At 37.3% G+C, this 10,763-nt stretch overlaps 2 protein-coding genes and 2 non-coding genes across 5 annotated transcripts; 3 read left to right on the forward strand and 1 right to left on the reverse strand.

Annotated features, from left to right (window-relative positions):
- Positions 1 to 855: 855 nt before the first annotated feature.
- On the forward strand, positions 856 to 4,719 carry rpl12 (ribosomal protein L12). Of its 2 annotated transcripts, none has more exons than XM_066659959.1 (7): positions 856 to 1,015; positions 2,628 to 2,701; positions 2,994 to 3,092; positions 3,260 to 3,341; positions 3,884 to 3,970; positions 4,473 to 4,585; positions 4,669 to 4,719. In XM_066659959.1, exons 1-7 carry the CDS (start codon positions 979 to 981, stop codon positions 4,672 to 4,674), a joined length of 498 nt encoding a protein of 165 aa, XP_066516056.1. In that variant the 5' UTR covers positions 856 to 978; the 3' UTR covers positions 4,675 to 4,719. The 2 variants fall into 2 exon arrangements, with proteins under 2 accessions (XP_066516056.1, XP_066516057.1); XM_066659960.1 differs by having other exon boundaries at positions 1,007 to 1,147.
- On the forward strand, positions 2,424 to 2,551 carry LOC136689039 (small nucleolar RNA SNORA65). The gene has a single exon (XR_010801717.1). It is a non-coding gene; the product is annotated as a small nucleolar RNA SNORA65 (small nucleolar RNA).
- Positions 4,282 to 4,408, forward strand: LOC136689040 (small nucleolar RNA SNORA65). Its single transcript, XR_010801718.1, has one exon. It is a non-coding gene; the product is annotated as a small nucleolar RNA SNORA65 (small nucleolar RNA).
- A 215-nt stretch (positions 4,720 to 4,934) lies between the features above and the next one.
- Positions 4,935 to 8,354, reverse strand: pole3 (polymerase (DNA directed), epsilon 3 (p17 subunit)). The gene is made up of 4 exons (XM_066661126.1): positions 7,840 to 8,354; positions 7,177 to 7,262; positions 6,965 to 7,083; positions 4,935 to 6,079 (listed from the first exon to the last, which is right to left on the reverse strand). The coding sequence occupies exons 1-4, from the start codon at positions 7,903 to 7,905 to the stop codon at positions 5,904 to 5,906; spliced, it is 447 nt and encodes a 148-aa protein (XP_066517223.1). The 5' UTR covers positions 7,906 to 8,354; the 3' UTR covers positions 4,935 to 5,903.
- Between the last annotated feature and the right edge of the window lie 2,409 nt (positions 8,355 to 10,763).

A 10,763-nucleotide genomic window follows, 5' to 3' on the forward strand; every position in this document is an offset into this window, starting at 1 on the left:
TAGATTGCCGAGATTCATCATTCGCTCAATATCAATTTAACACACATCCAAAAGAATGGTAATGAATTAAACTTAAAGTCTAAAATAATTAATTAAAGATTTTGTGCTTAAAAATGTTTAGGTTGTATGGTTAAAAATATTTTAATGAATCTCCAGAAGGAATTGTAAGAAAGAATTTTACACTCATACTTTAAAACATTTTTGCACACTGTTTACCATACTGTTCTTTGCACATTTCCCTTAGGTAAATTATAATATTATTTATGTATCTTTATAGTTTATGTTTATTTGATATCTTTGTTTTTAATAATTGTATTTGTTTGTTTTTAAACAATTATGCTTTAATATTATATTTATTTGTTTTTAAATTAAATATTTTTTTCTCTTTTATTCTCTTTTATTCTCTAATCAATTTGTACAATGTCCTTAGGCATGCAAGCATTTATCTTAACAGTGCTTTTTTAGCTTTCAAAACAATATATTAGACATGCAAATAATTAAATAAATACGTGAGAAAACACAACGATTAAATTTGGCGATTTTTACTTGCTTTTCCTAAATTATATCACAAACACGATTAATTTTACCTAAAGAAGTATTTTCTAAACCAGGTTCTGGGTGAACCTCTATGGGGAGAATGGTGCAAACAATTAAACAAACACAAATGCACAACGTGATAAATAAATGCACAAAGTATTGCACAAATATTTCTAGCGTTATTTTAATATCACTGAGTTCTGAATCATTTGTTCACTTTCTGAAACATTGTTTAGTTAATTTCCTGCACAAACATATCGCGGCGTCTCATAGTCTCGCGATATGTTGTGAGCTATAAAATCCAGCTCCACGCGTTACTCGTTCCTTTTCTTTCTCACTTAGGTGGTGAAGGTGCAACAGTAATCGGTCGTCCCGAATCCGGGTTCATCCGACACCCTCACCTACTCCAGCCGAACTGAGCTCAGCCTCACCAGCAACATCATGCCTCCTAAATTCGACCCCAACGAGATTAAAATCGGTATGTTTAAAATTCGCCCTGTTTTTGGGCGATGTCCCCGGTCTGCGCGCGGAGGCCTCGGCGGTGAACAGGCCTCGCCACGGAGAGGTGTTCATTGGTTGTAAGGTTATCTTTCCGTGGACAAAAAAATAGGTTAGTTGTGTACTTGGGCAGTATTGCTATCGGAAGTCTCGGTTTTTTTTTTCTTCATTTCTTTCCAATGTGGTATTAGTGGGAAAGCGAAGGAACTGGGCTAGACCCTGGAGTTACTTCTTTTTAATCTGTGCTTTGGCAGAATGTGATTACCATGAGGACTGGTTATTTCGCGTTAGTTACTTTTTGTTAATACTTTTCAAAGAATATCTGAACACGTGTTTTTATTCTGTGGGCTGGGAGGGGCTTCGAGGGTGTAACAATCCTGCCTTAAAGGCTATTGACTAAACGTCTAAATGGCTTTTCTGTTTGTGGTGTCTAACACCACAGTAATGCATGAAAGAAAACTTATTGTATAACGCTGTAGAACCTAACACTAAACCAGAAGGAGCCACTCAACTGACAGACTTGGTCTGAAACAGACCATTATACTTTGGTCTGAATTAGTTTTAAACACTGACCGACGTGTAATTATGTAGCCTATTCCTTACAAGATGTTTTAATTGCAAAAGGGTAAACATCTAAGTTATCATGTAAAGCACAAGTAATTTGTACCTTGCTGAGTAATGTGCACGTAGTTGGTGTTAATCAAACTTTTACTAGCCATTTAAGTCTGCATCTTGGGCAAATCAGTGGGAGGGTTTTTTTTTCCTGGAGTATATAAATAAATCTATATATGTCCGTATCTCTTACTGGAACTCTGCAGTAGCTGCATAGAAGGCTCATTAAAATCAGAATGTTGCTTGTGTTTTTCACACTTGGTGCTCACCCAGCATGTTTCATTTTTAAGTGCTTGCAGACTCTGAATAATACAAATATATTCATTTTTTTAAGAACATTGTTGGTTGTACTGCCTCCTGCTGCATTACCCTGATTACTACAGCATTCATTGAAGCCATATAATCTGTATGAGGACAAGTGTATTATAGAGAGGGGTATTTTAAATTTATAATCCAGTTTTTGTAGGTGGTTTTGGAAGTATTTAACCTTTGGTGAAATTTGTGTATTATGGAATACTGATTTTTACTGTAAATGTGTAAGCAGACCTGTTCACTGACTAAACAGCTGTGGGAGTTGTGTAGGTCCAGTTTTGAGGGACTTTTTGCATCCTTGTTTTGATGAAATATTTGAGGTCTTCACATTTGGAATTCGGTGTCCTCATTTAGTTGTCGCTTCTAATTGGCCACAGCACGATCTCAGTGATTTCAGAAATCCAGGACTAAAGACCAGACTTCTGAATTTGAACACCTCTAGTTCATAATTTGAAAAGCAGCCTCCCGCCACTGTGCTAGTCTGTACGAGTGACTTGGTGTAGTCCAGTGGAGGCTAAAATCAAACCCAGCTCTAGGAAGCAGGTCTACCCGATCTAATGGGTAACTCTGTGCCGAAAGGCCTGGAATAAACTCTAATGTCTAATGGCTTGCATAGTGTAAAATCAGCGAGGCTGCTTATAAATTGCCCCTATTCAATTTTCTTCCAGTGTTCATGAGATGCACAGGAGGAGAAGTTGGTGCCACTTCCTCCCTGGCCCCCAAAATCGGACCTCTGGGTCTGGTAAGTATGAGCTCTGGGCTGCTCTCAAGTCCAAATGTACTTGCACGCCTAGCTACATGTACAATAGTTTTATTGTAGTTATAGAATATTTTAATAGCACCTTATCTTGAGGGGTAGTCCTTGCTGCTAGTGATTGTATGTGATGTTAAAAGGTTGGGTATAGTTCAAATTTTAAAGGATGGTATAATCACAAATGCACACTCACACTTAACTGCTGTGTGAATGTTTGTCAGTGACTGAGCCTGGAGTACAATATCAGTGTGTTCTTATATTCTTTACTCTCAACTTCTAGTCCCCCAAGAAGGTGGGTGATGACATTGCCAAGGCAACCGGTGACTGGAAGGGTCTGAGGATCACTGTCAAACTGACCATCCAGAACAGACAGGCCGCGGTAAGATAACATCTCAACCACAGTACTGGATATTAGCTCTTGCTAGAAATAATCCTGCTCCACAGCTAAAATTAACTACATTTAAAATGGATTTTAGTCAGTTGAGAAGCATGTGTGCAGCAGTTTTTTTATTTATTTATTTATTTTTTTTCCCCTTTTTTTTGCAGATTGAGGTGGTGCCTTCTGCTTCTGCCCTCATTATCAAAGCCCTGAAGGAGCCTCCACGTGATAGGAAGAAGGTTAAGAACAGTAAGTAACCTTTTATTGCTCTGGATACCTGTACACCAATCAGCTATAACATTTTGACTTGTTTCTAAATTCACTGTCCATTCTGTCAGCTCCACTGACAAGACGAGCACTTTGTGGTTCCACAACTGGATCATACTCCCAGTTGCTGTGCTTTGTTTGCTCCTTTCACACTGCTTTAGTGGTCAGAACCACCACAGAGCAAGTATGAGTGATGTATCTTTCTCAGCACTGCAGTGACAGACAAGGTGGTGGTGGTAGTGTGGAGTGCTGGTATGAATAGATCAGATGCAGCTGCAGTCTGATCATCCAGTCGTTCATACAATCACATGACACTTGCTGTATTTGGTTGGTGGATTTATCTCGGTCCAGAAGTGTAACTGACAAACTCCAGCAGCACTGCAGTCCATTGTACCAGCACAACACCAACAGTGGGTTACTCTGTGCCAAAAACAAAGTGAAGCTTGACTTGTGTGCTCCTGAGGGTTGAGTGTATATAAGCAGGAATAAAGAATGTGAACTGAACTGTTGTAATCTTCCTACAGTTAAACACTCTGGCAGCATTGCCTTTGATGAAGTGGTCAGTATTGCCCGTGTTATGAGGCATCGCTCCATTGCCAGAGAGCTTTCAGGTATGCATGTTTGATTATGTAACTTTTGAAGTATACCAGCTTTTCATGTTCATTTCTTGCTGCTGTATTTATGGTTGTAATTGAACAAATATTAGATGCTGGTTTCCATAATGGAGCAATTTTTTAATGGCAAAATAGTAGGTTTAGTCCTGGTGTAGTCCTTCAGTGGCTATGCTGTTTAAATGGGTTTATGCTGAATCTGATACATCCACACCCTAAGGTGTCAGCATAATAGCTGTTTCATAACAATCATTGGTGATCACCCATTGCTCCTTTAACTGGGTAAAAACTGGACTCTTAATGGCCAGCCTTCCGCCACTATGCTAGTCTGAATGAGTGACTTGGTGTAATCCAGTGAAGGCTAAAATCAAATCCAGCTCTAGGAAGCAGGGCTTCTCAGTTTGTGAGTAACTCTGTGCCAAAAGGCCTGGAACAATATTTTGTTTTTCTGCCTAACTCAGTGTTGGTTTAAGTTCAGTGATTAACAGCTAACCTTCCTCAGGAACCATTAAAGAGATCCTGGGCACAGCTCAATCTGTGGGCTGCACAATTGATGGCCGCCCACCCCATGATGTGATTGATGATATCAACAGTGGAAAAGTGGAGTGTCCATCTGTAAGTACAGAACTTTTTCTGCTTTTGTATGTTGGTGCTTTTGTTAAATGCAAGTTTCAAACTGTCATTTGTCTCTCTTGCAGGACTAAAAGGTCAAAAGGAGTGAAGAAAATAAAATTCTTTAAAATGAAAAATGGTGTCGCTTGATCATTTTAAAACTGGCCTGTGTTCTCTAGGGTTTTTATTTTAAGCCCAAGAATCTGAACATTTACCTGGTGCACTAATTAAAAGCATCTTTGTATATAGCTTTATTTTAGCTAGGTATCAGCAACTGTTTCTACAATTGAGTTAAGGAGCACACTTGTGTAAATGTCATTCAACAGGAATTCACATCAGAAAATGCATCTAATTGGTGAATCAGTTTACTGTTAACACTTAAATGGCTCAATTTTAATTGGCTAACCTTTTCAATAGAAATGGGTTAAGCTCAAGTACTTTCAGTGGTGTTGCACATGTCCAGGATAAAAGTACTATTGGAAAAGATTTACATTACAAGGTAGCATTCTAGGGACTGTTTACACAAAGGATTCATCAGCTAGACAATTTAGGGTAGTCCAAACAAACATCTGTTCATGTTAGATCATCCCAAAATCAAGTTTGCCTGGATAAAATTAAAAATTGAACTCAATTCATCTTCCAGGCCAAGGGTGTGAACCTTTGTTTAAACTCCTTACAACAGTTCAGTAATTAAAAAAAGCACTTTGTATGCAATAAATTTAATGAAATTTGATGGGCTACTTCAGTTCTACAAAAGTACAAATTTATTTAAATGTACAAAATCATTTGTAAAAGATGGACATTACCTACCATTGTGCAAGTGTTCATAGACCTGTGACAGCAATTTTACAAAAGGAAAAACTTAGAACATGTGCATTTATCAAGTTCCCTGAATCTGGATGCATTTGTTCCAGGAGGTACATTCCCCCTCCTCCCCAATAAGAACATGAAGCACCAAAAGCAGATATCTTAGATCTTCCTCAAAACTTAAGTACAATCTACAAAAAAGGCTTAAAACAAATTGGACAACTTTCTCCCTTAGTTGCATTTGAGTACATGTTGCATGCCATCAAACATGAATAGCAAATGGCTACCAATTAGAATTATAACAGTGAACTTTCATTTTTAGAAAGCTAAAGTTACACTCAACTAATACAGTGATGTCACTAAAGCTACTATACAGTGAAAATAAAACCGCTGTTCTGATCACATCTACAAAAGAACCTGCAACTACTAGAAACAGTCAGTATCCATGAGCCATATCACTGAACACTTGAGTTTGAGACTAGATGCTAGCTATTTGTCTACAAAATGGAACCAGTCAGTTTTCTACATCCTCTTCTTCACCATCATTCTCTCCATCCTCTTCCTCCATGTGTTCCTCTTCATCATCATCTTCTCTGCTCTTGTCATTCTCTTCTGTACCATTCTTTTTCTCTTTGTCTTTCCTTTTCTGTTCTGATGCTTCTTTTTTGCCTTTCTGTCCTTTCTTATAGGCTGTTGAGTAAAGAGCACATTTAAATAAGTAGGAGAGCTAAAGTGTTAAAACTTTGTAGCATGAAGCTAGTTGTCTGGGTACTCTTGTGTACTTGGGTGCCAGCTATAGGGGCTTTTGTCACTTTTTCACTAGCACAGTTCCCCCTGTGAAATGGAGTTCCTCACAAACTGTATCACAGGCTTTGGAAAATATTTTTGGGATTGAACACCGCATCTGTGCCACAGTTCTCACAGACCCGTTTTCCTTGTTGCACTTTCACTGTAGGTTATTGTAGGCCATCAACCCAGGAAAAAATAAATGTGAAAATTGCTGTAAGTTAAGAGGTTTTACAAGTCGCAAGATTGTGCTGAAGCTCTGCATTTTGCGGTGACTGACAGGTCTCTCAGGTTAATCAGCGCTCTGCAGGGTTTAAACACCACGCATCAGTATCTACTTGGCACCCGACACGAGCAGGGACTGAAAATGTACCTGGTTCTAGATTTGGCCAGTGGAAAAGCAAAAGAGCCATGTAGGTTCTATGCAGTTTAAAAGCATCATAAGTTGAATGGGACCTGAAAGAATAATTTGCTGGACCATGCAGATTTAATATGTCATTGTCCACTACACAAATGTTTCATTAAAAGGAATTTCACAAACAGAATCACTACGTCTCAACTAGAGGTCCAATTACTTTAGATAAAGTGTAAGCCAAAATTGTTTATATAATTGTGCAGGTGTGTACTCTATGTGTAATTAAATTACTAGAAATGTTGCTGTATATTTTAGTTAGTACCACTGTAACATTTCCTTCATTATAAAACAAGTATAATGAAGTGGGTGTGACGCTTGGACCACAGCAGCAAAAAAAAAAAAAAAAAAGATTTCAGAAGAGACACATTAGTCACCTTCAAGTGCTTCCCGCAGGGGTGGTAGGAAGCGCTCAAATTCCATCTCCTCCATTGCTGCCATCACATCCCCAGCATTGAGTGTCTTCCTTTTGGCTTTCATGGCAAAATTGTTGGCACTGGTGCATAAAAAGTGTCACAGGTTTATTGATATACTTTGTCTGGTTGACTGTTATGAATCTGAAACTTGGCTCTATATTCTTCAGACATACCAGGATGTTGCATAGAGAACAAATACACTTGCAGCTTGAGATATTGCCCTTCTTGCCTCTTTGGACACATTCACCCCATCTGGCAACTAAAAGAACAAGAATATGGGTAATGAGATGTAAATTACACTTAAGTAACATATCGTCACATGGCATAGGCACATTTTTTACATGTGAAAATACATGTCAAATACAACTTTAAATTCATTAACTAATTTAAAAGTGATAAAGAAAATTAATTTATTTTCTGTATTGGGTATTTCCCACCTTGAAAACACAGTTAAAGGGAGACTATCAAATAAGTTCTATACCCTACCTAAAGTACTACATTAAAAGTTTTAATAAAAAACTAAATTGTTGTCCTATAAAAGGTATACTGAGTATAAAAACAGTACATGTCGAATAAAGAGCATGTTCTGGAAATAAGACTCATACACAATTTCATACTGGACAGTAGAATGCACTATTTGGCTGAAGAATCCAATATTTCACAGCTCTCTTAAAGTGCACTATGTAGGGAGCAGGGGCCAGTGTTGAATGTTTGGAGGTTGACCCTCCCAGAAGAAAAGGTGGGCAGCATAAAAGGTGGCAGGGAGATACGTTTTCATGTTCAAGCCCCAAACTCGTAGATTAAATTAAGAGTAACTATAAGAGGAGTGTACTTACAGCCTCTTTAATAATGCGGGTGATAACAGCGTTGGGCAGGTTTAAGTCCTCCGGTCTCTCCGCCATATCGTTACTGTACAGACACCTTAAATTGCTCCTGAAATTACCGAGGGTCCTACTTTACGACAACCTAATTCTAAAAGTTTCAACCTGGATTTGCGATAGCAGAAACGCGGACCTGTTTCCGAATGCTTCAAAGTGGTTGAAAAGTTGAATGAAGAGCAAATCAGAATCAGTCCTGGTAAACTGTTAGCTAGTGAGCTTGGTTGACGTTACTTCGCTAACAGTCTGCCTCGAAAGCATACACGTTAGTTCACGCTACACATTAACGTTAACTACATGGAATCAGCACAAATATAGCTAGTTTTATACGAAGTACACAGCACAATTATGCAATCGTAAAAATGAACAAATATCCGACCAGTTTACAAGTGTCGTTCGCCCTCGTTGATTTCCCTCGTGAATATCGAACCCCAGAACTCAACCTTCCACCTTAAGGAGAGACTCCTGCGGCCTATTGGCCCCGCCCCCGCGCCTTTTCTAGACTCTGGGGTGCGTCTGAAAATGGTTCACACGTACAACTATACAGACTTCCATGTAGTGTAACACTAAATAGGGAACCTGTAAGTGGCACCATAGACAGACATTTACGCTAACATACACTTTTTTTTTTTAAAGAAAAAAGTCTCACACATTACTACCTTTTAATAAAAAAAATATACTGTGCAATTATTTTAAACTTATTTATTTTAGTTATAATTATTTATTCTAGCTCTTTACATTAAAACTCTGACACATTTTTTTCACCCGATTTCATTAAGGTCAATAATTTGTCAGTATTACTGGCATTCTTGTTTAATATTAGCCATGAGAGAGACACAAAGGTGTACATTTGAACTGGACGTCTTATTATTAATAATAATAATAATAATAATAATAATACTATTATATATAAAATAAATCTAATTTATTTTCTGGAAAATAAATAAATTCTGGAAATTTTGTCCAAAGCATGTTTGCCCCGGTTTGAATGTTATTAAAGTACACTAAATGTAACATAGAGGGACATCCTTTACACTTAGAATTTAGACAACACTATCAAATGTCTGACATTCACATTAAACAGAAATCAGGTGTGAAATCAGACACAGCTATTTAAAATACCCTCAGCCATTCATCATACAAACATTTTTGTTATAGTGGTTTTTGAAATGGCAATAAGAATATCACAAACAGAAGGCCTACATCAGGTGTAAAAATAATCAGATATTGAAAAAAAGTGATTATTTAAAAATATTTTTGTATTTAACACCAATCTTTACCTTTTTAAGTTTTCTTTTAAATTTATTTCATATCTGTTTGTCCTTAGGAGGGGAAAAGATAAAGGGAGAGGTGTGTCTGAAGCATGATGCAAATGGAAATGCAACAAAAGTGGAATTGGTTGAAACCTTATCTATCCTAGCAGCTGATTATCAAATATTTTTTTATGAATGTAAAGTTAGCCCCATAATATATATATATATATATATATATATATATATATATATATATATATATATATATATATATATATATATTTACCTGATGCAGTATGCTACAAATAAGAAAACATATAATAAACAGAATATTCTCTATCGTTTAATGGACATATAAAAACAGCACTTATTTTAATTTTTATTGGTTTAGAATTTGAAACAACAATTTGAAATATGTAAATTCAATGGCTTGTTTACTATATTACATCTTTAACCTTATTATACAGTTTTTTTTTTCATCATTATAACTCATCATCATAAAATCATTCCAGAACACCTTAACAGGAAACATTCAGATTGCAAAAGGGATTGTAGAAACTGATTATTAAATTTGCTCACTGCAAGAAATTTGGATGGATAAATACATAATATTGATAACATTTATTTAAATTTTTCAGTTCTCATTAAATGCAAAGCTAAGCCAAGCATGTCTAGAAGTCTGTCGATTGTCAAAGAAAAACTTGAGGAATTTTTTTGATGGAAGGAGAAATCACAACAGTACTGGAGAGACCAGTGAAGAGTTTAGGTAAAAGGTATAGTGCAGCACTAAATGATACAGAATAAGTTGTGGGACTAAATGCTGAACTGATGAAGGCTGTTAATAGCACTGATAGATTGTGTTTGCCAGGAAAGATGAAATTGTGGTTTGTGCAGTTTGGCTTACTGCCTTGTATTAGGTGGCCATTGACAGTTTATGATGTTTCAATCACAGACGTAGAGAGGATGGAATGGTTTATTAACAAGGCCATAAGGAAGGCGCTAGGGGTACTGCAGTGTAAAATTTGCATGGCATGGTGTGTGAGAGGGGTACTGGAGTTACTATTCAGAAGTTTATTTTAGAAATTCAAATGTTCAAAGGTGTGTCATGAGATGATTTTGTCAGGATTGAAGGATGCAGTGGTAAACGCAGCAGCGGCAATCACAAAAACAGGAAGGAAGTGGAATCTGAAAGTGGCCGTGCAGGTAGCCAGGAGCTCATTAGAGCTAAGGGATGTGATTGGCAAAGTGCAATGCAGAAGAGCGGGCCTTGGGTCAGATGATTCGTGAAAAGCTTTTAGTAAGGCCACATCACCAGAGAGAGGGCAAATGATGACTAGTTTTATTGGTGAGCAGGAATAGGAGGAGGTACAATGTGCAACAGCAGCATCACAGGCAAAATAAGGCCATTAGTTTCAATGGAATTATCTAAAGAAGCAGAAGATTTTCTGGCAAGAGTTGTGGGCGATGAAGGCAAGTCATATTAAGTTTTTGCTGGGAGCAACTTATGACGTCCTTCTAACACCTCAAAATCTTGGACAGTGGGTAGGTGAAGACCCTAGTTGTAGATTATGCACAGGGGTTGGCACACTGAAGCATATTCTATCAGCATGTAAAGTTAGTTTGTCACAG

The sequence above is a fragment of the Hoplias malabaricus genome, chromosome 2 (genome assembly GCF_029633855.1).
Source record: "Hoplias malabaricus isolate fHopMal1 chromosome 2, fHopMal1.hap1, whole genome shotgun sequence".
Lineage (NCBI taxonomy): Eukaryota > Metazoa > Chordata > Actinopteri > Characiformes > Erythrinidae > Hoplias > Hoplias malabaricus.